A 26,319-nucleotide genomic window follows, 5' to 3' on the forward strand; every position below is an offset into this window, starting at 1 on the left:
AATAAAATATGAAAAAAATAATAACTCCAAATGCGTGCAAATCGGATGCAATTGTTGCAATCGGCGTATATTGAGCTAAATGTACAGATTTGGGCATGTAAGTGCAGCAGTTTGGTTTAGCAGTCAACCAATACGTGCAAATCATTGAGTAAATTGAAGCAATGACGAAATCAAACCAAACCATCGAATGCAACAGCAATAGACTGTCAGATACAGATGACTAAAAATCTTATCTCATGGTAACCGATTGAATTACAACCAGAATCAAAGGCAACTACAGCAACAAACGAACAGTAGCGATTGTATAATGCCAATCACTAAAATTGCAAGACAACATTGGTGCGTACCTATAAAATTTGAAATTTGTTGTTGGTTTTGTCAACTCTTTTTTTTGTGGATTTTGTGTTACTAGTACATATTTTAAAATGCCGGCAGTATTAACGTATGTGCAGTAGAAATTCTTTGTACCGCTTATATAAGTGCAGACTTCTTTGAGAATTTATCTCAAACCAAAGTTGTATTCTTGTAAGTGCACACATCATATAGCAAAAAATGTTCGCAAAGGTAAATTTTTAACTTCGATAGTTTAAAAAATAAATCCTTCATACTTGAAATGGCAAATTGAGGATTAAGTGTTATATTAATTTTTGTTTTTCCTTTGCTATCGCCAAATCTTTAGATATTATTTGTGCTCGGTGTTGCACTGTCAACAGCTGTGGCTTTACCAATTGATGGTTATGGTTCATCATTGTCATATGCTGCACCTGCTATTACGTACGCTGCACCAAAAGTGCTTACAACATCACTCGTTCAGCACGCTGCTCCAGCTATAGTCGCACACGCTGCTCCTGCTGTAACTTACGCCGCTGCTGCTCCAGCTTATGTGGCACATGCTGCACCAGCTGTTGCTGTTGCCAAAGTAGCCGTACCTGAACCATATGATCCAAATCCACAATACAGTTTTTCATATGGAGTCTCCGATCATTCAACTGGTGATTCTAAACAGCAAGAAGAAACACTTGTCAATGGTGTTGTACATGGCAGTTATTCCTTGACAGAACCTGATGGTTCCATTCGTAAGGTCACCTATACCGCAGACAAAATTAACGGTTTCAATGCTGTTGTAGAAAAGAAGGGCGTTGCTGTCGTCGCGAAACCAGCGTTAGCCGTTGCTGCTGTGTCTGCCCCAGCTATAGCAAAGGTCGCTTATGCAGCTCCAGCAATTGCTAAGGTCGCTTATGCAGCTCCAGCAATTGCTAAGGTCGCTTATGCAGCTCCTGCACTCTCCTATGGTCACTATCATTAAACAAAGTTGATAGTTGGGCAAAATATGGCATTTGACCGTTGTTAAACTGTTTTTGTTAAGTTTTCTTTCTAGTAATGTAGCGCAAGTGGGTGCATCGCTTAGCTGCGGTGTACACATTTTGATGTAGTAATTTTAGTAGAACAAGTGTGTTCGTTATTATATTTTTTGCACAATCGCCAGCTTAACGCTTCATATTAATTTGTATTATTAATTTAATATATATATTCGTCATTAAACTTTTATGGCTTTCACCGTCGACGTACGTTCACGCCGTGCTAACGCATGCGTGCGTGCTGTGTCGCTGGAACTTTGTATGCGGCTCCATTTTACAATTAAACTAAACAACTTAATTATGAATTACGAATTATTTTACTCTTATAAATCGTTTTAAGCTAAACGTGTACAACTGTGCACCAGTCAATCTAGTGAATTTTATAAAAAAAAGTTACGAAAAATGTGCATTTACTGAATAAAGACTTCAGTACAAAAATATTAAAAAATCTCAAGTTTTTTATTTTTTGATTGCCGTTGGGAATAATGAGAGAATGTTGTCTTTTGATCGTTATCGATTAATTTATCGATATGTTTCAAAAGCAAATATAATTTTTTAGATTTTATTTAACAATCTAACACTATGGGCAGGTAAGCTTAGGCGTGGTTGAACCAAGTTTCTTGGCTGAGTAGTGTTAATCAGTTCTTGCCTTATAGGTACATGTTGCGCTCATTTCTATAACCTTCTCATGTTGTTTTGACAGTTTTGGCAGCCTTTTAATAACTCATCGCCTCCGTATTTGGCTTTGCAGTTTTTTTATATATAAACATCTATTATTGGAACTGCATTTGACAAGAATTGGAAAGAGAATTTAAACAATTAAAACTTGTGAAATATTTAAAACTTTTTCTACGCATTATGATTATGATTATGTTAGTTTTATCTTAACAGAAATTTTAATCATATGACATGATTCACAGATAAGAATAATCACATCCAAAACGCCATTTACTAAAGTAATTAATTAATATATTGAAAACGTCTGGAAACAGTACGCAAATGTTTCATTTGATAATTACTTCACGCAAGAAGTAGGAATAAATATATACTCAATATATACTCGGAGACTATTTTCAAAGAAGCACTACACGATGCGACAGATGGAATTATGGTTAACGGGGAACTTATAAACAATTTGAGGTACGCCGACGATACAGTGCTTATTGCCGACTCAATAGACGGCTTACAGAACCTTTTAGACGCTGTTGCATTAAAGTGCAGAGAATACAGCTTAAAATTAAATTGCAGTAAAAGCCAATATAAGGTGGTAAGCAAACGATCCAATTCTGAAAGAAGATTAACAGTATTTGGTTCATAATAGTAATAATAATAATTCTTTACTATTAATAGGATAATAGTAAAGAAATACGTGTCCAAATTGAAAAAGCAAAGTCTTCTTTTATCAAGATGAAAAACTTGCTGTGCACACGAAAGCTGTCATTACCGCTCAGAATAACAATGCTGCGATGCTATATATTCTCTATACTTCTCTACGGGACAGAGGCGTGGGCGCTGTCTGTTGCATCGATGAATAAACTCGAGGCTTTTGAAATGTGGTACTGAAAATAAGCTGGACAGAAAAAATTACAAATACAGTGGTACTTCGGCGTGTCAACAAAGAGACAAATAATTAGAAACAGTAAAACCCCCTAAGTTAGAGTTTTTGGTCATATTTTGAGGCATCCGGAAAAGTACGGACTACTAAAATTAATCATTGAAGGCAGAATTGAAGGCAGACGTGGCCCTGGAAGACGAAAAATATCATGGCTGAAGAATTTACGTCAAAAATCAGTTCAAGATTTCCATAATATCATTGTGTAATCATTGGTGATGTATATGATTTTAACGTCAAGTTCTCTCATTGTAAATCGTTTTTATAGAAATTTCCTGTAGTGGCAATACCGAAAAAAGCATGTTATATCTGATTAATTTTGAATATTATTTTAATCATTTACTTTGAATAAAATGTTATAGTTCACTATAAATGGTCGTACGTCAATAAGCTACATATAAGTTTTATTTAACTTCGATGAAGTAGAAATAGTTACCTATGACATTTTTATATTTCCCAAACTTAAAGAGACTGTCAGAGGACAACGTATTTTAACAAAGGATGAAATAAAGACGAAATTTCAAAGAGAGCTTGAGATCACACCTAAATAGGTGCTCAACAGTAAATAGTTAAAATCATATTATTATATTAATCATATAATCATATAAATATTAAAAATAGTACTCTAAGCCCTAACAAAATGTGGAAAGGAAGAACGAAGACATAAATGAGGTTTTTCTAAATAATGAATACATAATTACTTCGAGGTCAGGTAAAATATATGATCCTACAGATCATATAGTTTGATACATGGAAACTTTTCTTTCCATAAAATAGTTGATGGCTCATGGTAATAATTTACTGTTGGTGGAAGGTTAACATATTAGTATTTACGTTTTATATTAATTTGATGTTTTCATTATACATATATATTTAAACATCAAGTTTGCTTTGAAGATAAAAATTTTATTTTTAAGAAAATTCTAACAATAAAAATAAGTACACAAACAAGATAGTGTGTAATTAGTATCTCACTAATGATAATATGTTTTACTTTTTTATAAATTAAAATTTTAAAATTAAAAATAACAAAAAATTAATTCATCTACGGTAGTCTGAAAATACAACTGACGTGGTTAATACAACTTTAACTGAAGAATGGTGTTTGAGAATAATTAAATGGTTAGGATGTACAAATTTTTTTATCAGAAAAAAAGGCATCGTAATTATTTTATTATCATCCAATGTGCCCGGATATATTATACTAAGTCTCCTATATGAAAAATTATTTTTTCACCTTTTCGTAAAGTTAAGATTTGACATAAAAAACTCAACAGCTTTTAAGGCAGTTTATTAAAAGATGTTTCATCCATGCATGCAAAAGTAGTTTCTTCGTTTTTTTTCCAAGCAAGCGTCAAATAATATTTATTAATTCAAAATTTTTACTGTAACAATAATCCATTTTATCTAGGTCGAATATGCCCTACTGTAGTGCACAGGCAAGAAAGAATTATCTACCATGTAAACTACTGTCTATATTTAGATAAATTCCTGTTTAGAATTTTTGCCAGTCATTGTTTTTGTTTGTGTGCTTCTTCTTAGTGCCGGCTTTCGTCATTTCGCTGTCGGCATTTCGATGAGAGCGTTCGTCAATTGCTATGGGCTATTGATTCACTTCGCGGCCGCTAGTTCTACTTCGTTATTTTTTTGTTTATTACTAAATACTAGAGTTGCTTACTAGTCACAGACGTTTCGTCTTAGACGTTGTCATGTGAACACATCATTATTTTGGACTTTGGATTTTGCTTTTAAATAATAAATAAACAGAGAAGTTTTTATTCTTTTTGTTTAAAGAATAAATACCAGTATCAAATATTTAACCAAAAGAGAGCCATTTATTAAAATGTTTACTTAACATATATTAATATCATTAACATACCAGTACTAAGTAATATATTTATATGAATTCATTTTAATTCTTTAAGTTATATTGTAATTTAAATTTTTATTTCCACAAGATTGTAATACATATAACAACACAATATCTTCTAGTCTCCGGATAAATGCATTCCACTTAATTAAGTTTCCACTCTTAAATGCGCTTTCGAATTAGTCATAGACAAAAAACAAAAAAACAACTAAAACTCCTGGATACAAATAAATTCGTCATTGCACTTTTCGAATAAAAGTGCCTAGATAAATGGTTCCGTGAATTACTTTATAAACTCTACTGAAATAGTCTTTAATATTTGCCATACTTTTTGATAGAAAGTGAAATGGGCAAAAGTTCTCATTTGGCTTAGTATGAATAGATTTTCTTATTAAAGGTATAGTATAAAAATAAGGATGATATGGCAACATGAACTTGGTATTCCTGACAAAGAAGAATTACTTTGAAAAAATAGTCACATACTTCTGCTCAATCTAAGTTCTTGGAATGCATTAATTTGACACGTCAATAGTTCGATCAGTTTGTTTTCTTATAGTTTTTAACTAAGAACACTTGAGAAAAGTTTTGTTTACTATTAGTTCTTAGTATATTAGTATATGTGGTCGAAAATGACTGTTCAACCGATGCCAATCGATGAATAAATAAAAAAGTGCAATATCAAGGACTTGACTACTGCTTTATATAACAAAAGTTAATTCGACAAATTTATTGTAAGTTGCCATGTAAGTTATTTGAGGTATATCAATGTTAAAATTATCTAAAAGAAATAAGACGGATTTACAACAATTAATTTGTATTATCAAGTTCGATACTCGGAGATATTACTGTTGCATATATAGAGGTCTCTGTGATAATTATCTCCTTTTAGCTTATAAGCATTATACTAGTTACTTTTTTTCAATCTGTAAGGAAAAATATTCTAAGTTCTAATATCATTACAACCGAACATTATGCATATATTACGATTCTAAGTAGTGGTATAAAGTAGACGGAACTTCTGTTCATAACTTTCATGTTTCTGTAAGAGGTTATAGTATTTTTAAAACGAATATGATATATATTATACATACTTTATATATTCGATAATATTCAAATATTAATATGTTCAATACTTCACCGAATCGTTGATATGTTTTTAATTTAAATTTTTATTCTCCCCAGGAGTGTTCACAACAGATCATTATTCTCGCAAGCGAATTTTAACAAATCATTAGACAGATTGTATTTATCTGTTACAGTAGTTGCCAGTAAACTAACTGACCATTAATTGTTAATTTATTCTCAATTTAAATCTTTTCAATACTTTACTGAACAGATAGCATGTCTTTGCATTCGATTTTAAATAAGGCTAAAGCCTGATGGTTCCCAACCGGAGGTCTGCGGATCATAATCCATATACTATAATGTACTTATGCATTTTTACAATTCATTATACATTATACCAGAGAGGCACAAGGCATATTTAAATAATGATACAGTTTATTATTCTTTAACTTTGTGGGCCCTACTAAAACAAAAATATCCTGGTAGTCCTTGGTCATAAAAAAATTGGGAACCACTGCTTTAGATTTAGATTACATTTGTAAGTTACAGCAGTGACCAGTAGTTTTACTGCATAGCATGCAGTGCAACTTTGGTGGAAGAAATTTCAATTATTGCTTTGTGGAGATACCGATTTCTTGTCCTTTATAACATTGAAAAAGTAAGAGTTAAAATGAGCAAAGTTTATTTAAATAATTATTTAAATATAAAATGTTTATCTGCTAACAATAATTAAATTGCTATTACGTTATTATATACAGGCGATGTATATAATCGCATAATAACTGTATAACAATTTTAATAAATTAATAAAATCTATTTAATTTTGATAATGATTAAATTTAAGTATTTCTAATGATGAAATTTTGATAATGAATTGCAAAAAGTTTTCAAAATCTCGTTGTTTGATAATGAAGAAGTGAAATTTTTCTTTCGATCAAAGTTCAAACGCAATACAAAAACACTCCAAACACACCCACTGATGATAGAAAATACGAAAACTGTTTGATAAGTTTTAAAATAGTTTTTTTTTAATAGAAAGATTTATTTAACACAACAATGTATCAGTTGTTTTGTCAGCAAATCCAACAGTAAAATATGCCAAATTATGTCATAAAGTGTTTCCGTATTCACCAGATTTAGTCACAAATACTTTATTTATTTACAAATTTGTGAAAATAGCTTGCTGAGAAATAATTTTAATTGAATTCGTATTTAATCTTTTCAAAAGATATGAAAATTGGAGTACTATTGCAGCAAGTGTGTAAAACTTAAAAGGTACTACACCTTTAATAAATATATATTATTACAAAATTTAATGAATGGAAAAATTCAACTCTTCATTTCTCACTGATTTATCAAAACACCCTCGTACTAGAGCAGCCGGTAAGAAACAAAATCCAGTTTTATCAGTTTGTTCGCTAGACACTAGAGAAAAGACTATGAAGATAAGCAAATAACATCGTTGAACAAACTAAAAGGCTAACAACATAAATACAAATAACTTGTTCTCTTGATCTCACATTTATAAACAGACCTTCAAGCTAAAAACATGTTTTTAGAATTATTCTTAGGTTTTTTTACTTTTTTACTCATATGGGACTTCATCCATAAACGTAGAAAAAATAAACTTTTTAAAAATGCCGGCATCCCAGGGCCAAAAGGCTTACCACTTCTTGGAAATATTCTGAAATTAATTAATGAGAACACTGAGAGTAAGCAAAAATATTTTATTTATACAATATAAAATTACAATATCTTTTTTAGCCCTAACTTATTTTAATAAATCAATGCGAACTAAATATGGCAAGATATGGAGAATGTGGTTCTTTCATCAGGACCGTGTCTTTGTGCAAGATCCTAAATACTTTGAGAGCATACTCAGCAGTCAACAAGTTATATCAAAAAACAACTCATACAGCTTATTATTGCCTTGGCTTGGGGATGGTTTACTTCTAAGTACAGGATCTAAGTGGCATGCGAGAAGAAAGATTTTTACACCGACTTTTCATTTTAAGATATTAGAACAATTCGTTGAGATTTTCGATCAACAAAGCACAGTTATGGCAAAAAAGTTATATGACAAAGCTGACGGTAAAACAGTCATAGATATGTTTCCAGTAGTGTGTCTTACTGCATTAGATATAATAGCCGAAACCGCGATGGGTGTAAAAATCAACGCTCAAATGAATCCAGATTTTCCGTATGCCAAAGCAGTCACAGAGTAAGAAATTATATTGTATATCACTTTTACTTACTATATTTAATAATAATTTTTCCAGAGTTTCCCAAATTATAGCTACACGTGTTATTAAAGGCAATCAACGCTATGATATACCTTTCATGATTACTGCACCACATATTGCATTCAGATTAAAGAAGCATATATCACTCATGCACGATTTTACGGATACAGTAATCAAAGAGCGCAGAGTTGCATTGGAAAAATCAATCGCAGATGGTAGTAATAAACCATTAGGTAAGTCATAATATTTTAGCAATAAATACTTCGAATCCATTTTATTCCTCGCTTTTTCAAAAATAATTAAATATTTATTTTACTTTTACTTTAGATGTATCAGATGATATGGGAGTTAAAAAGCGAATGGCTTTTCTGGACGTTCTGCTACAATCAACAGTGGATGGCAAACCTCTATCAAATGCAGATATACGTGAGGAAGTAGATACATTTATGTTTGAAGGACATGATACCACTACAAGTGGCATATCACATACATGTTACCTTATAGCCAGACATCCAGAAATTCAACAGAAACTTTTCGATGAAATACGACAAGTAATTGGTGATGATAAGAACAAAGCGATCACAACAAGAGAGTTACAAGAGCTTAAGTATTTAGACATTGTTATTAAAGAGGGTTTGCGTTTATATCCGCCGGTACCAATAATTGGGCGAATGACTGATAGCGACGTTGTATTAAGTAAGTTCAAATTAAATTATTTCTCAATGTCAAAATAAAAAAAGTATTCAATCACTTATTTTAGATGGTAAATTGATTCCTGCAAACACAAATATAACTTTGTTGCTTTATGCAGCTTTGAGAGATCCGGAATATTTTTCAAATCCAGATGAATTCATACCAGAACGGTTTTTAAATGAAAAAATTGATCCGTTCGCAAATGTTCCTTTCAGTGCTGGTCCACGTAATTGCATTGGTCAAAAGTTCGCTTTATTGGAAATGAAGAGCACTATTAGCAAATTATTGCGCCATTTTGAACTTTTACCCTTGGGCGCAGAAGTAAGACCAATGCAAAATCTGATTCTTCGTTCTGCAAGTGGTATTAATGTTGGACTTCGACCAAGAGTGTATTCATAGTTTGAGATTGTAGTGAAATGTATAAATGTGTGCGTAAAATGCGGTATTTCAATTTATAAATATTATTAACAAAATTGTGTGACGTGTTGTTCTATATAAAATTAATTATTTTAATGCTAATTGTAAAACTGAACTACTTTTCTAGATTTTTAAATAAATACGTTTTAAATGATTTTTGCGATTTTTTATACTATACCATAATGTTAAAAATGTTCTTATTAATTGGTATTACGGAAATAATTGCAGTTCGTTAAAATAGTTTTTTTACGAACTACATGAGCTTCATTTATATAAGAAAAATTAAATTAAATAATTATTAAAAACTATTTTTTACTTCGTATTTTATGGCGCCATCAAGATAAGTCAATTAGAATAGGTATTAACCCAGTCCCCTCAAATAAATTTTATAAAGCAATATACAAAACTGAATTCCTTTTATTTTATTTATTTGAAAACGCGGAGTATCAAAATACACAAAGATTCTAGCAAAGATTTATTTTGGATTTTTAGGAAGGCAATTATAATAAATTTAATTTAAAAAAAATTGAAACAAAAATGTATAAATAAATCACTTGAATAGTTATTTAACAATAAAGCATTTATGTTAAATAACGAGTTGTCAGTTTGTAAGCTACTGGTTTTCTTTATAATTAGAGGATTCACATATTAATCGAAAAAGTTTTGATGAATCGATTTTATTTATAAATTGCAAAAAGTAATTTGCATTTTACTGGTTTAATATGAATAACTTAATTCCTTCACTTGGGCAAAGTTTAAAAACAGTATATCAGGGCACGCTAAATATCCACAGACGACATAACATGATAGCAGCAGACATATTAGCAGACATATTATCTCTATTTTATCAGTATGAGGTCACTACAAGCCAGATATCAGACCAATAAGATAAGCAAAAGTTATCGCGAAACAAAGTAAAAGACTAGGAACATAAGTATAAATAGTTTCTTCATGGGTTTAGAAACTATTATTAAATACACATTTAATTATTTAAAAACATTTAATTTTATATTCGATATAAAATTATAACACTTTTTTTTAGTACTATATACAGATTGTGGTTATTTCATCAGGACCGAGTCTTTGTGTTAGATCCTAAATTCTTTGAAAGCATACTCAGCAGTCAACAAGTTATATCAAAAAACAACTTATACAATCTGCTAATTCCCTGGCTTGGGGATGGCTTACTTCTAAGTACAGGATCTAAGTGGCATGCGAGAAGAAAGATTTTTACGCCGACTTTTTATTTTAAGATATTAGAACAATTCGTTGAGATTTTCAATCAACAAAGTGCAGTTATGGCAAAAACTTTATATAAAAAAGCAAATGGTAAAACTGTGATAGATATGTTTTCAGTAATATGCCTAACTGCACTATGTATAATAGCAAACATCGGGATGGATGTAAAGATCAAATCACAGATCAACCCAGATTTTCCTTATGCCAAAGCGGTCACAGAGTAAGCGATTATTGTATATATTCAAATTTACTTACTACATTTACCAATTAATTTTTACTAGTGTTGCTCAAATTGTTGCTACACGTGTTATTAAAGGCAATCAATACTTTGATATGCCTTTAATGGTTATTGCACAACATATAGCACTCAGATTTAAGAAGTATATAGCACCGATTTGTAGTTTTACTGAAACGGCAATTAAGGATCGTAGAGTTGCATATAGCAGATGGAAGATGTACCATTAATTAAGTTTTATTAAAATAATAATAAAAGTTATTTTCTGGAATTATTCTATACATTTAGGAGAAAATTTCAGGGCCCAAGAAATGAAAAAAATTGCATGGGATAGTTTCATAACTATGTATATTACTTAAGTACTCTAATAAATTTGTGCAATACGGTTAGCATATCATTAGTTAGCTACATTTGAAGGTCCATTACAGAAAAACTTTGTTTAAAATACTTACAGTTCTTTGATAAAAAATTGTTCTAAGAAAATAAGGATCGATACTAATAACACCATTTACATTTAAATATATTTATGTTCGAAGGACATGATACCTCTATAAGCGGGACATCAAATACACATTATGGCCGGACATCCAGCAATTCAACAGAAACTTTTTGATGAACTACGACAAGTTATTGGTGATGATAGAATAAACCCATCATAACGAGAGAATTACAAGAGCTTAAGTATTTAGACATTGTTATCAAGAAGGGTTTACGTTTTTACCCACCATTACCAGTAATAGGTCACTTGAATGATACCGACGTTATAATAAGTTAGTAATTATTAGATTGTTTTATGAAACAAAAAAAAAATGTTTCCAATTATATTTTGTAGATGGTAAATTAATTCCTGCCAATACAAATATACATAACTATGTTATTTTATTCAGCTTTGAGAGATCTCGATTATTTCTTAGATGAATTTATACCAGAACGTTTTCTAAATGAAGTGTTCGTTTACGTAATTGTATTGGTCATATGTGCGCTCTATTGGAAATGAAAAGCACTATTAGTAAACTATTGCGCCATTTTGAATTTTAATCTATGGGTGCAGAAGTACGACCTATTCAAAATCTATTTCCTTGTTCTGCAAGTTTTCGAAATGTTTTACAATAATGGTACTCTGTCTTGCAAACTCATTGCAAGGTGCACGAAATGAACAGATTGCCCGAGCTTGCAATTGACAACAACAAAATAACCGCACAATATTTCTTGCAATATTACTATACTTAAACCCATGTATATATGCCTGTATGCCTGTAAGAAACAGAAAAATAAAACAGCTGTTTTGACATTTGTTGCTTCTCATGTGGATGTGGTATGCTGCATATACGGCTGTTACATTTTGATGCTGCAATTCTGCAACAGAGATGACCTCGCACTCTTGCAATTTTATAATAACATTCTTGTATTTAGTGCACCTTGCAATGACAGAGTGAATATAGACAGAGTGAGTATATATGGATGCATTTAAAATGAAATTTATTAAACATAAAAATTTATTAACTTCATCACACTTTTTTACATGCAATCAGAAAATTTTAAAATTAAAGCAATTTAAAGTTTAAAATATATTTGTGTATATATTTAATTGTTGTTTTGGAAATAATTTTAGTTCAATGAACTAGTTTGTTTACGAACTATACAGGCCTTATGTACACAAGTAAAAATGATATTGAATAACTTTTTAGCAGTAGTGGCTTGTGTCAATTATGTTGCGTGCAACTTCATTTGATGTTGTTTTCTTTTACAAAAGTAAAATAATTAGTAATATTAATAAGTTTATATTTTGAATTGTACGTTCATTAATCTTATGGATATCTAGACATAACCAGTTTTCATTTTTATTTTTACTAAAATTATCGGTATATTTCAGATGCCATTACTACACATTGAAAACAATATACTTTTCCGTATCTTGTAAATTATGATTACCTATTCATGTAAAATTCCATTAAGTAAGATGCTTCAATTTATAGTAACCGGATTACACTATTTCTAAAGACTAAATAATTATTTTTTGCTTCTTAACAGAAATGTAGACTAACAGGGCAATTCTGGCAAAGATCGTAAAAAGTCTTTCGTAAAATGTTTGTAAGATCAATCGAAAGATCGTTTGTAAGATTTTTCCTATTCTGGCACAAAAGTCTTTCAAAAAAAGTTTTGTCATTTGTAATTTGTGGTAGAAAACTGTTTTTTTCTGTTTCTTTCGTGATGAAATGCAATACAGCTTCTAATCGCTACCGCATGTAAGTAAATAATTGAGTTTTAATACAAATGTGAAGGAAAGCCGCAAGATATATATTGATGACCGAAAAGTTTCCGGAAAATTTTAAATAAAACGCAAAATTCTTATCTTCATCATATTTATTTAATCTCCTTCAAAATAGCTCATTAAAAAGCGATACACAATGCCAACGTTTCTTCCAATCATCAAACAATTTTTATAGGCGCTTTCCGGTATGGCTTTGAGTTCCCTCTGCGAATTCTGTTTTACGTCTTCTATGGATTCAAAACGCGTTCCTCTGAGTGGTAATTTGAGGTTGGGAAACAGGAAAAAGTCACACGGTGCAAGATCAGGTGAATACGGTGGCTGTTCGATGGTATTTATTGAATGTTTGGCCTTAAAATCGTTGATAATGTTGAACAAATTGAGGTGAATCGGAACAAGCCGGGCGTTGACACGTCGCATACACAAATTGTCCACCAAAATCAAACGAGCCATCTCACGACCGATGCCTAGCTCTCGTGCTATCTCTCTAACACTCACATGAGGATTTTTGAACACGATTTCCTTTGCCTTTTCAATGTTTTCGTCGGTGGTAGAGGTCGAAGGTCGTCCAGAACGCGGCATGTCTTCGACGGTCGTACGACAGTCCTGAAAGGCTTTGTACCACTCATAAACTTGAGTTTTCGATAAAACTGATTCCCCATAAGCCTTTTGTAGCATTCGCAACGATTCTGCACACGAAATTTCGTTCGAAAAACAAAATTTGATGCAAACTCTTTGTTCAATATTTTTTTCCATTGTTTTTTTCGCAACGCACTACTGAGGTGAACTGGTTTCAACAGCTGCCGTAAACGAACTGTCCGACAGATCGCGCTCATTTTTGGCATAGTAATTAAGGACAGTGCTGCCAAACTACATAAACTTAAAATATCGAAAAATATACAGCGCGCGAATTTTAAATGAGAATTTCCGAAAGCTTTTCGGTCACAATGTATATTTAATTATAATTATTATACATACATAAATAATTATTTACTAATTTTATTTCATGTCATGAAAGAAATGGTAGCAGTTGTTGCTCCACTAATAACAGCAATGGCAAAAAAAGTTAAACATATATAAATAAATAGATGAATAATAAATCAATGTTAAATAAATATTATTAAATATTAAATTTTAAATATATAAAAAACATATATACATATACATATATAAATATATAAAATACATATTTTCAAATTTTTTTAAGACAGTACAGCATATCAACACATTTACGCTTGCTTCGTATTAAAATGAAGTTAGAAATAATTGTTATATTTTTACAAATTTCAATTAATTAATTAATTATCAATTTTTATTTTAATTTTTATGTATTTTATTTTATAATAGAAAGAATTTATTACACGAAAAAAACAAACAAAATTTTAGTTGACAATCGCATGACCTGATCAGTCTAACAAAACACTGCTGCCAGAATACGAAATATCTTTCAAACGATTTTTCGTAAGATTTTTGAGTGTGAGCCTTCTTGTTGGGATATTTTTTTCCTAAAAAATTTTCTATATTTTATAATATTGTATAGTATTTGCTTCTCTGAAACAATTATTCTTCAGCAACTCTTCATAGTTTATATAACGCATATGTAAGGTAATTATTATATTTATAATAAATTACAAAATTGAACACTGTTGGATGGTGAGTGACGGAACGAAATTTAATGAATATAAAAACGACAAAGTTATTGCGTTAATCATTTGAAAAACAAAACAAGGTTTTTTTAAAAGTTTGATGATATAATAAGATTAGCTGTTAAGGTATAAGCTCCTTTGCTTCCTAGAACTATTATTCATATCGTCTTTCAGTGATGTAATTAGGATATGGAATTTTAAAGAAGTACTAGTCAATGAACTGAAAGACAGGTACCTATAATGACACTCATATCCTATCAGGTAACATCCAAACTGGTACGGGAGTGCATTGACAAACTCGGTATGAGAGTGCAAACTGAACAAACTCGGCTGGAACAATCAGGTGCACTTAAATGGATTCCGGGGCATGCTGGTATCCAAGGCAATGAAATGACAGACAAACTTGCAAGAAGAGGCGCGGCTTTTAATAATAATAGACCCTGAACCTTTTAGTGGTCTAGACAAAGAAACTCTATCCATTGTTATGAACGGCGCAGAGAAAAAAAAAGAGAACTCTATTGGAAAAGCTACCAAGACTATCACAATCTAAAATGGTTTTAGGGATTCACTTAACAAATTTAGGAACTTAATCCAACTCAGACTGCAGATACTGTAGAGAAGATAAAGAAACTGCATACCATGTGCTTGGGGAATGCTCGGTACTGATGCACACGCGGAAAAAATAACTAGGATTCAAGATTAGGAATGTTAAGTTCTATACTGGTTTTCATTAAAGAAATGGTACTTGAAGAAACAGTTTTATCCGACTAAGGGACATAATAGATCTTTTAGATCGCAGTGCACTTACCCCTTTTTACAATAATCATCTTATAATATTTAGCTAATGAAAGGGGAGATGGTGTAGAGTACTTAGAGGAAATTACAGGATTGACCGCCCCTTGATAATGATAATTTTCAGATACATAAAACTATGCAATTTGGATATATTTTTGCTGTAATATTTCAGTAATAATATTAACTACTTAAGAAGTACTATTAACTACGAAAAAAGTGAACTTAAAAGAGCTAGTTTATGTTTCTGAGCAGAGTGTATTTATAAAAGAAGAATGTTATTTTCTATATTTAAATATTAATATATATATGAAAATGTATAAAATAATCTGCAGTTAAATCTTATTATAATTAATTTAGTAAACTGCACAAACACAAAACAAAAACATTATTTAGAACATTCTTCTCCTTGGCATAATTTTGGCTAAGCCATTGAAATGATATAAATATATTCTTCTCTGAAAGTGTTCGCTAAATATTTGTTAATAAAAATAACATTATTGAATCCTAACGATTTTAAAATACAATTTAGTACTTTCCACTTATTACAAACCCGCTTAAAACGAGTTTTCGATTAAGTTGAATCAAGTCAAAAGGTAGGCAGCTATTATTATTATATATTTGTTTAATTTTCATTGCGACCTAAATCTCTATATTAGAGTCCCTTTCAACGCCCCCTATAAATTGTAGTATTGAACATAAATTATAGTTTTTCTTCATCTAATATGAGATATCTACCAAGCTACTTCTTTCATTTACGTTTCAGTGTCGAGCAGACTCTTCATACGTGTTTTGTGGTTTAATTCTCTTTCATACAAAATCTATAAGCTTCACTAGAGTAAGTTCCTGGTTTTGTAAAGTGATAAGGTAATTTAAAATACTCTGTCAAATTTTTCGTAATGATTCTTAATTTTTTTTTATTGGTTTGCATTCAATTTTTTTTTTAATGTATGTAATTTTTTTAAATTATAAAATTTGATAAATTTAATAATTTATCAAAAAATAAAATAAAAGTTAAATTAGAAAAAATATAAAAAACTCTATAAAATCAAAAATAAATTAAAAAAAAAAAACAAAAAAAAAAATTATATTAAAAAAAATTATATTTAATAATAAAATATTTATGATTTATCAATAAGTAAACTATTTTTTATTATTCTTAGGGGATTAACCCAATAACTGTACAAGTTTTAGTAACACGTTTACGCTTATCTATCAAATATTTCATATCACAATGAATTGCAAAAAGTTTTCTGAATTCTGCTTTCTCATTATGAGTAAAGTGATTTCTTCGTTCTGTCAAAGTTCGAAAACCGTACATAGGTACTCCAAGTATCCACTGACAATATTAAAATTAATATTAAATTTTATATGTCTTATGACTAGAAATCTACTTCGAATAGAAAAAGGGGTGAGAAATGTTGTATCACTTGGTATATAACAAAATCTCAGTTTTATCAGTATTGACGAAACGACAAGTTAGACATCAGGCCATTAAGATAAGCAAATGTTATCGCGAAACAAACTAAAAGACTAAAAACACAGACACAACAAATAGTTTCTGCAATGGCTTTAATGAATATTATTAAACAGACCTTTCAACTAAGAACATGTTTTTGGAAGTATTCTTGGGTTTTCTAACATTTTTATTAATATGGGACTTCATCCATAAGCGAAGAAAAAATAAAATTTTCAAAAATGCTGGCATAAATGGCCCAAAAGGTCTACCACTATTTGGTAATGTTCTAAGTACAATTAATGAGAATACCGAGAGTAAGTAAAACAATTGAATGTCACACAAATCTTAAAGTAATAAAATTTTTTTTTAGCCATATATAACTTTAATAAATTAATGCGAAGCGAGTATGGAAAAATATGGAGATTATGGTTCTTTCATCATGATGGTATATTCGTGCAGGATCCTAAATTCTTTGAAAGCATACTCAGCAGTCAACAAGTTATATCAAAAAACAACTTATACAATCTGCTAATCCCCTGGCTTGGGGATGGTTTACTACTAAGTACAGGATCTAAGTGGCATGCGAGAAGAAAGATTTTTACGCCGACTTTTCATTTTAAGATATTAGAGCAATTCGTTGAGATCTTCGATCAACAAAGTGCAGTTATGGCAAAAACTTTATATAAAAAAGCAGATGGTAAAACTGTGATAGATATGTTTCCAGTAGTATGTCTCACAGCACTAGATATAATAGCTGAAACTGCGATGGGTGTAAAAATCAACGCGCAAATGAATCCAGATTTCCCTTATGCCAAAGCGGTCACAGAGTAAGTAATTATAGTATATACTCAACTTTACTTGCTATATTTACCAATTAATTTTTCTAGTGTTGCCCAAATTGTTGCTACACGTGTTATTAAAGGTAACCAACGTTTCGATATACCTTTCATGATTACTGCACCACATATAGCATACAGATTAAAGAAGCAGATAGCACTCATGCATGACTTTACGGATACGGTAATCAAGGATCGCAGAGTTGCATTGGAAAAATCAATTGCAGAAGGAAGCAATACACCATTAGGTAAGTTACAATATTTTAGCAATAAATACTTCGAATGCGTTGGATTATTTGCTTTTCAAAAATTGTTTAATATTTATTTAATATTTATATAAACGTTTAGATGTAATAGACGACGTCGGAGTTAAAAAGCGAATGGCTTTTCTGGACGTTTTACTACAATCAACAGTGGATGGCAAACCTCTATCAAATGCAGATATACGTGAGGAAGTAGATACATTTATGTTTGAAGGACATGATACTACTACAAGTGGCATATCACATACATGTTACCTTATAGCTAGACATCCAGAAATTCAACAGAAACTTTTTGATGAAATACGACAAGTTATTGGTGATGATAAGAACAAAGCGATCACGATGAAAGATTTACAAGAACTCAAGTATTTAGACATTGTTATCAAAGAGAGTCTACGTTTATATCCACCAGTACCAATAATTGGGCGCATTACTGATAACGATGTTGTATTAGGTAAAATCATCATATTTAATTATTTTGGTCTTTTAATAATTGTAATTTCTACAATTTATTTTAGAGGGTAAATCTATTCCTGCAAACACAAATATAATTTTGTTACTTTATGCAGCTTTGAGAGATCCCGATTATTTCCCAAATCCGGATGAATTTATACCAGAACGTTTCCTTAATGAAAAAATTGATCCATTTGCAAATGTTCCTTTCAGTGCTGGTCCACGTAATTGCATTGGTCAAAAGTTCGCTTTATTGGAAATGAAGAGCACTATTAGTAAACTATTGCGCCATTTTGAACTTTTACCATTGGGTGCAGAAGTAAGACCAATGCAAAATCTGATTCTTCGTTCTGCAAGTGGTATTAATGTTGGACTTCGACCTCGGGTATACTCATAGGCTTAGAATCTATGTTTGTGAAAATAACTATATTTCAGGTTTTAAACCTGAAATCAATCTAATCAATAGCGTATTATCAATTGTGTTATATACTGTTTTTAAATTGTAAGAACACTCATAAATTAAAGCAATTTATTATGTTTGATATACTTTTTGTTTAAATGGCTTGTAATAAAAGAACCACTTAAATAAGCATTATCATTAGGTTTTGTATTTTTTAGCAAATATAATTTGTACTATAATTAAATAAAAATTTAATGTGTATTTGATAAATTTATTGTATAAATAAAGTGTTTTAAAACATTTCTTTACTTTAAATGTTTTCCTATGTACGAAATGTAACTAATTTCATCAGGCAATTGTTGTTGTAAACAATAATGTTCCCCGCAAAATAAAAATCACAAAACGCTGCTGTTTATACTTCTCACATAGTTTGCTTGAGATTTCCCATTAGATCAACTCGACTTTTGCGGATACCACTGAGGCAGCTTTGATGTGTTGTACGGTTTGACAAGCAGGCGTCACATACGTGCTCCTTATAGTTGTAATTCAGTGTAGAGCGTAACTTTTTTACTTTAACGAAACCGACTTTTTTCATCGTACATAGAATATTACAATAGTTCTAAGAAGAAAAGCATTGTACAATTTACTTTGGGTTATCATGACGAGAGAATGGGTGTAAATAACAATAGAATATGTGGTAGCGAAAAGCTTAATCACCAACGCAAAGTGCAGTGCCTTATCAAAATTACGCGAATTCTTGCCTCTAAAAAAAATGAGGCAAACACGGGAAGATAAACAATGATTCAGCATTTATTTTAACAGAGCAAAAGACAACTGATAGCGCGAATCATTAGAAATAAACAAATTCAATAATTGTAATGTAAACAATGACTCGGCATTTATAAACATTTAATCTAGATGAGTTAAAATAATGTTTGAAAATAATTTTAGTTTTGAGATTACCTACATTTTTTATTTAAAAATAGATCAGTGTAGTAATTTTTTGCAAAAAAAATTATTAATAAATTTATATGTATATTTAAATAACAAATAAAGTAACTTGACTTAAGAATTATTAATAGTTTATTCATTATAATCTATAATGAAAGAGAATGATATGTACATAACTTGCGCAGCAGAAACTTATAAAAAGTCTGACCACACAACAGCTGGGGTCCGGGTTGTTTAGTACACTTTATATAATATATATACGCATTTCAAAAATTATTACATTGAATTTATGCGAGTTCATTGAATTTATGCGAGTTCAAAGAATAATATACACGACCTTAGGATGTCATAAATACACACATGTAAGTTCAAATATTAGCACCGTTTATCATTACTAAAATATGGACAAGCTCAAAGAATAGCATATTTTTTAATAACTAATGTGCGGTACAAGGAACTATGATAATGAACAAATCTCTCAAGCACAAAACCTGAAGAGCCAAATAAATAGCTGCAAAGTAATAAATTTCCTAGAGCGAAACAAAGAATGTCATTATATGAAATAATCTAAAATGTACTGATTTGAACAGTATTTTTTTATTTCATTGTCCTATGGAACCTCTTTTGATTATAACATATTTCTTTGGGCACACTACAGCAGCGCCATATACGTTTCGTTCCGTTCCGTTCCATTTATCCTTGGCTATCCACATATTACAAGTTTCAAAAATAATGGCTAATTGATAGAATTCATATAAAGTTTATATAAAGTTTTAAATATAAAAGTGTACGTATAAATGTAATATAGGTTGTAGTAGGCAAAGTTCCCTAGTATATATATATAAAATTTAAAATATAAACCTCATGTAACATATAACATATAATTACTAGGGTTATCTAAGAGCTTATATCCTCTCATATTCCTATTCAAACAATGAGAACCATTCTAATGAAAATTAGAGATAACATTGGCGAAGGTGGTTGTTTAAAACGTAAGAAGATTCTTTCAAAGCAACTTTTTGATATTATAATATGGTGAGATACGATGCATATAAACTTTAGTTTTGTAATAGTTGATTGGAAAAAATAATTTGAACGATATATTTAGAACAAATAAGATAAACTAAAATATCGTAATTTATTACACGGCTAGGTCTCTCACTAAAAGGAGTCGGGGCAGAGTATTAAGTTCGGATTTAAATTATTCACATACTTGACTATAAATATAAATATCAGAACCAGAAAATAGTCTTGGTAGCAGAAAGACAAGCAGCGATCAAGGTATTTTTCTGCAAATATGATATTTATGTCTTGATAAGCTGAATACCACGCATTAAGCTAACACATATTGATTTTAAAAGACGAGTTGTTTTGATGCTTGTAGACAAGGAATCATTTATGGAGTTTCTTCTCATTCATTTTCGAAAAATATAGAAAATAATATTAAAGTGATACAATGAATTTGAACTCTTACTATCAATGTTGCTTATATGCACCTTTAACCTAACTCGTTACAGGATTGGAAGAAATTAAATATACGTAGAAACTAATCAATTATAACAGAATATTTTAGAAGGAACTTTATGTACGAAGCTGTAAATTTATTTTAATAGAGTTTGACGATTTTGCAGAGGATAGGAAGAGATTGTGAAGACATACTGGGAGTATGCTCACATACTGTAGTGATATACAAACAAAATAATCATTTGTGTGATCATTTAATATCGGGTGACGAATAAGATTTGCAAAATATAGCTGATTCAGTAATTGATTGGTAAAATAGGAAATAGAGAAACATTTTGAACTCAAGGAAAGGTATAATAAGGTTTTAAGGTCGTAATACAAGTTCTCTGAAAAAAATAATAATAACATGATAGCAAGATTAGAGAATTGTACTAAAAACCACGCAACAGTAATTAATATATTGCTCATATTTATCTATTAAATTTTTAAAATCATAATGAGTTGTGAAAAAATTTCCTGGATTATATGTTTTCTTTATGAAGAAAGGTAAATTTTTTAAACGATCAAAGTTTAAAAACAGTACATAGGTACGCTAAACATCCATTGTTGATATAGTTGCAAATATAAGAGCAACTGATATAAAAAATTTCATTTTTATCAGTTTGCACGCTACTACAAGCTTAACATCAGACCATTAAGATAAGCACATTTTATCGCGAAACAAACTAAAAGATTAACAGCATAAATACAAATAATTTGTTTTATTATTTCAACAAATATTATTTAACAGGTCTTTAAACTAAAAACATGTTTTTGGAATTATTTTTAGGTTTTCTAACATTTTTATTAATATGGGACTTCATCCATAAACGAAGAAAAAATAAGTTTTTTGAAAATGCGGGAATAACAGGGCCAAAAGGCCTACCGCTTTTTGGCAATGTTTTAAGCACAATTAATGAGAATACTGAGAGTAAGCAAAACAATTATATTTTACTCATAACAGAAACTTAAAAATTTTTTTCGTTTTAGCAATATTTGAATTCATTAAAGGAATGCGAAATGAATATGGCAAGATATGGAGAATGTGGTTCTTTCATCAGGAGGGTCTCTTTGTGCAAGATCCTAGATTTTTTGAAAGCATATTGAGCAGTCAACAAGTTATTTCCAAAAATAAATTATATAATCTAGTAGCTCCGTGGCTTGGTAATGGTTTACTATTGAGCACAGGAGCTAAATGGCATGCGAGAAGAAAGATTTTTACGCCGACTTTTCATTTTAAGATATTGGAACAATTCGTTGAAATTTTCGATCAACAAAGTGCAGTTATGGTAAAAACTTTATACGAAAAGGCTGATGGTAAAACTGTAATAAACATGTTTCCAGTAGCATGCCTCACTGCTCTAGATATAATAGCCGAAACCGCGATGGGTGTAAGGATCAATGCACAGATGAACCCAGATTTCCCTTATGCCAAGGCTGTCACAGAGTAAGGAAATATATTGCACATGCATTTTAACTTACTATACTTAGTTACCACAATTTTTTTAGAGTTGCTAATATTGTTGCTACACGCTTCATAAAAGGCAATCAACGCTTTGATATACCTTTCATGATTACTGCACCACATATAGCATACAGATTAAATAAGCATATAGCACTCATGCATAACTTTACGGATACGGTAATCAAGGATCGCAGAGTTGCATTGGAAAAATCAATTGCAGAAGGAAGCAATACACCATTAGGTAAGTTTGGAAGTTCTATCAATGTAATATAAGTGATGCATCAGGTGCATTGAATTACTTCAATCTTAAGAAGTTAATTAATATATATCTTTGTTTATATCAACGTTTAGATGTATCAGACGACATGGGAGTTAAAAAGCGAATGGCTTTTCTAGACGTTCTACTACAATCAACAGTGGATGGCAAACCTCTAACAAATGCTGATATACGTGAGGAAGTAGATACATTTATGTTCGAGGGACATGATACTACTACAAGTGGCATATCTTATACATGTTACCTTATAGCCAGACATCCAGAAATTCAACAGAAACTTTTTGATGAAATACGAGAAGTTATTGGTGATGATAAGAACAAACCTATCACAATGAAAGATCTACAGGAACTTAAGTATTTAGACATCGTCATCAAAGAAAGCCTACGTTTTTATCCACCAGTACCAATAATTGGGCGCATTACTGATAGTGACGTAGTAATAGGTAAGTTCAAATTAAATTATTTTATAAATTGTAAATAATTTTTAAAAAACAAATAAAAAATTTTAATAACTTATTTTAGATGGCAAATTGATACCTGCAAACACAAATATAATTTTGTTACTTTATGCAGCTTTGAGAGATCCGGATTATTTCTCAAATCCAGATAAATTTATACCAGAACGTTTTCTGAATGAAAAAATTGATCCGTTTGCAAATGTTCCTTTCAGCGCTGGTCCACGTAATTGTATTGGTCAGAAGTTCGCTTTATTGGAAATGAAGAGCACTATTAGTAAATTATTGCGCCATTTTGAACTTTTACCATTGGGTGCAGAAGTAAGACCAATGCAAAATTTGATTCTTCGTTCTGCGAGTGGTATTAATGTGGGACTTCGACCTAGGGTATATTCATAGTTTAAGAATGTATTGGGATTTATAATTGTGTGTAAATAGTTATATTTAATTTTTTAAATGTTATTCACAAGTCTATAGGAATTGGACTTTAGTTTTATGTAATCTATAAATTTATTATGATTGAGAATGTTTAAAGGCCACCTAAATATTATTTACCTGCAAACCAAAAAGTTTAAAGTTCAATGTTTCAAGTAATTTAAAGTTCAAAATATTTTTGTGTATATATTTTAATAAAAGCATTTTAATGTCAACTGTTGTATTATTAACTACTATTTAGAAAATAATTTTAGTTCATTATATAAGTTTGTTTGTTGTATGTCTTTTGATTTAAGGTTGCGATTCTTTATATCGCATTTTAGTGGCGTAATTAGGGCACATTTATTTAAGTAGAAGTAAATTTATGCAAAACCGACAGTGGAAAGGTGTAGATTTTTCAAAAGATGAGTTAAAGCATATGTAACCTCTAAGAAATTTTAACATCGATATATAAACTACGCGCTTCTTAAGAATCAATTATTATAATTAGGAAATGAACTCAATAATCGTGAAAGTTTTAAAAAAATTAGATGAATTTCGTTGTTTCATAATGAAGAAGTGTATTTTTTCATGTGGTCAAAGTTTGGAAACCGAAAATGGTTACCCTTAATATCTTCTGACGTTATATATATTATAACAGCTACTACTTACCAAAATCTCAGATAAGCAAAAATTATCGCAAAGCAAACTAGAAGACCAACAACATTAATACAAATATTTTCTTTCGTAGTTTTAACGAATATTATTAAATAAACCTTACAACCAAAAAGATGTTTTTGGAGTTATTCTTAGGCTTTCTAACGTTTTTGTCAATATGGGATTTTCTATATAAACGACACAGAAATAAACTTTTCAAAAATGCTGGAATAACAGGGCCAAATGGACTACCGCTTTTTGGCAATGTTCTAAAATTAATTAACTTGAATACTGAAAGTAAGAAGAAATAGTTAATTTTACACAAAACCACAATAAACATTTTTTTAGCTTTATTTGAATTTAATAAATTGATGCGAAGAAAATATGGTAAAATGTGGAGATTATGGTTCTTTAATCAGGAACGTGTCTTTGTGCAAGATCCTAAATTCTTCGAAAGCATATTTAGCAGTCAACATGTTATATCAAAAAACAATTCATACAGCTTATTACTGCCTTGGCTTGGGGATGGTTTACTTCTAAGTACAGGATCTAAGTGGCATGCGAGAAGAAAGATTTTTACGCCGACTTTTCATTTTAAGATATTAGAACAATTCGTTGAGATTTTCGATCAAAACAGTGCAATTTTGGTAAAAACTTTATACGAAAAGGCTGACGGTAAAACAGTCATAGATATATTTCCAGTAGTATGTCTCACTGCTCTAGATATAATTGCCGAAACTGCAATGGGCGTAAAGATCAATGCGCAGATAAACCCAGATTTTCCTTATGCCAAAGCGGTCACAGAGTAAAGAATTATATTGTATATTCACTTTTACTAACTATATTCAGCAAATAATTTTTATAGAGTGTCCCAAATTGTTGCTACACGTGTTATTAAAGGCAATCAACGCTATGATATATCTTTCATGATTACTGCACCACATATAGCATACAGATTAAAAAAACAGATAGCACTCATGCATGATTTTACGGATACGGTTATCAAGGATCGCAGAGTTGCATTGGAAAAATCAATTACAGATGGAAGTAATATACCAATAAGTAAGTTTTAATATATTAATAGTAGGTATATATTTTAAATATTTTTTGAATACTAGTTTCTTTAGAAATCATTAAATATTTATTTATAAAAATCAAAAATGCTTAGAAATGTCAGATGATGTGGGAGTTAAAAAGCGAATGGCTTTTCTGGACGTTCTACTACAATCAACAGTGGATGGCAAACCTCTATCAAATTCAGATATACGTGAGGAAGTAGATACATTTATGTTTGAAGGACATGATACCACCACAAGTGGCATATCACATACATGTTACCTTATAGCTAGACATCAAGAAATTCAACAGAAACTTTTTGATGAAATACGAGAAGTTATTGGTGATGATAAGAACAAAGCGATCACAATGAAAGATCTACAAGAACTTAAGTATTTAGACATTGTTATTAAAGAGGGTTTACGTTTATATCCACCAGTACCAGTTATAGGACGCATGACTGATAGTGATGTTGTAATAAGTAAGTATAAACTAAAATTTTTTACGAAGTGAAAATGTATGATTCAATTACATTTTTTAGATGGTAAATGGATTCCTAAAAACACAAATATAACTATGTTACTTTATGCAGCTTTGAGAGATCCCGATTGTTTCTCAAATCCAGATCAATTTATACCAGAACGTTTTCTGAATGAAAAAATTGATCCGTTTGCAAATGTTCCTTTCAGTG

At 30.4% G+C, this 26,319-nt stretch overlaps 5 protein-coding genes across 5 annotated transcripts in view; all 5 read left to right on the forward strand.

Moving 5' to 3' along the window:
• Positions 1-552: 552 nt before the first annotated feature.
• Positions 553-1,403, forward strand: LOC119683945 (cuticle protein 7-like). Its single transcript, XM_038097844.1, has 2 exons — positions 553-564; positions 680-1,403. The coding sequence occupies exons 1-2, from the start codon at positions 553-555 to the stop codon at positions 1,304-1,306; spliced, it is 639 nt and encodes a 212-aa protein (XP_037953772.1). The 3' UTR covers positions 1,307-1,403.
• Positions 1,404-7,440: 6,037 nt separating this feature from the next.
• Positions 7,441-9,319, forward strand: LOC119668530 (probable cytochrome P450 4d14). The gene is made up of 5 exons (XM_038078067.1): positions 7,441-7,617; positions 7,670-8,126; positions 8,185-8,381; positions 8,476-8,844; positions 8,909-9,319. The coding sequence occupies exons 1-5, from the start codon at positions 7,455-7,457 to the stop codon at positions 9,238-9,240; spliced, it is 1,518 nt and encodes a 505-aa protein (XP_037933995.1). The 5' UTR covers positions 7,441-7,454; the 3' UTR covers positions 9,241-9,319.
• Positions 9,320-17,028: 7,709 nt separating this feature from the next.
• LOC119668531 (probable cytochrome P450 4d14) lies at positions 17,029-18,991 on the forward strand. Its single transcript, XM_038078068.1, has 5 exons — positions 17,029-17,212; positions 17,269-17,725; positions 17,786-17,982; positions 18,083-18,451; positions 18,516-18,991. Exons 1-5 carry the CDS (start codon positions 17,050-17,052, stop codon positions 18,845-18,847), a joined length of 1,518 nt encoding a protein of 505 aa, XP_037933996.1. The 5' UTR covers positions 17,029-17,049; the 3' UTR covers positions 18,848-18,991.
• A 3,073-nt stretch (positions 18,992-22,064) lies between these two features.
• Positions 22,065-24,048, forward strand: LOC119668488 (probable cytochrome P450 4d14). Its single transcript, XM_038078007.1, has 5 exons — positions 22,065-22,235; positions 22,295-22,751; positions 22,814-23,010; positions 23,121-23,489; positions 23,569-24,048. Exons 1-5 carry the CDS (start codon positions 22,073-22,075, stop codon positions 23,898-23,900), a joined length of 1,518 nt encoding a protein of 505 aa, XP_037933935.1. The 5' UTR covers positions 22,065-22,072; the 3' UTR covers positions 23,901-24,048.
• Positions 24,049-24,691: 643 nt separating this feature from the next.
• Positions 24,692-26,319, forward strand: part of LOC119683956 (probable cytochrome P450 4d14) — a gene marked incomplete at its 5' end in the record, with an annotated part of 1,823 nt that continues 195 nt past the window's right edge. Inside the window, 5 exons of the mRNA XM_038097854.1 lie at positions 24,692-24,869; positions 24,921-25,377; positions 25,438-25,634; positions 25,741-26,109; positions 26,170-26,316. Of these exons, the coding sequence (XP_037953782.1) occupies positions 24,692-24,869; positions 24,921-25,377; positions 25,438-25,634; positions 25,741-26,109; positions 26,170-26,316 (1,348 nt within the window). The remainder of the gene's footprint in view (positions 24,870-24,920; positions 25,378-25,437; positions 25,635-25,740; positions 26,110-26,169; positions 26,317-26,319) is intronic.

The sequence above is a fragment of the Teleopsis dalmanni genome, chromosome 1 (assembly GCF_002237135.1).
Source record: "Teleopsis dalmanni isolate 2A chromosome 1, ASM223713v2, whole genome shotgun sequence".
Taxonomy (NCBI): domain Eukaryota; kingdom Metazoa; phylum Arthropoda; class Insecta; order Diptera; family Diopsidae; genus Teleopsis; species Teleopsis dalmanni.

What these genes read in the sequence shown, in the direction of transcription:
- LOC119668488 (XM_038078007.1), top strand. Translation starts at nt 22,073, where the DNA reads ATGTTTTTGGAATTATTTTTAGGTTTTCTAACATTTTTATTAATATGG. An exon ending in AATTAATGAGAATACTGAGA is followed by an intron (nt 22,236 to 22,294) that starts GTAAGCAAAACA and finishes TTTTCGTTTTAG; the next exon opens with CAATATTTGAATTCATTAAA. An exon ending in TGATAGTGACGTAGTAATAG is followed by an intron (nt 23,490 to 23,568) that starts GTAAGTTCAAAT and finishes AACTTATTTTAG; the next exon opens with ATGGCAAATTGATACCTGCA.
- LOC119668531 (XM_038078068.1), top strand. Translation starts at nt 17,050, where the DNA reads ATGTTTTTGGAAGTATTCTTGGGTTTTCTAACATTTTTATTAATATGG. An exon ending in TATGCCAAAGCGGTCACAGA is followed by an intron (nt 17,726 to 17,785) that starts GTAAGTAATTAT and finishes TAATTTTTCTAG; the next exon opens with TGTTGCCCAAATTGTTGCTA. An exon ending in TGATAACGATGTTGTATTAG is followed by an intron (nt 18,452 to 18,515) that starts GTAAAATCATCA and finishes AATTTATTTTAG; the next exon opens with AGGGTAAATCTATTCCTGCA.
- LOC119668530 (XM_038078067.1), top strand. Translation starts at nt 7,455, where the DNA reads ATGTTTTTAGAATTATTCTTAGGTTTTTTTACTTTTTTACTCATATGG. An exon ending in AATTAATGAGAACACTGAGA is followed by an intron (nt 7,618 to 7,669) that starts GTAAGCAAAAAT and finishes TATCTTTTTTAG; the next exon opens with CCCTAACTTATTTTAATAAA. An exon ending in TATGCCAAAGCAGTCACAGA is followed by an intron (nt 8,127 to 8,184) that starts GTAAGAAATTAT and finishes TAATTTTTCCAG; the next exon opens with AGTTTCCCAAATTATAGCTA.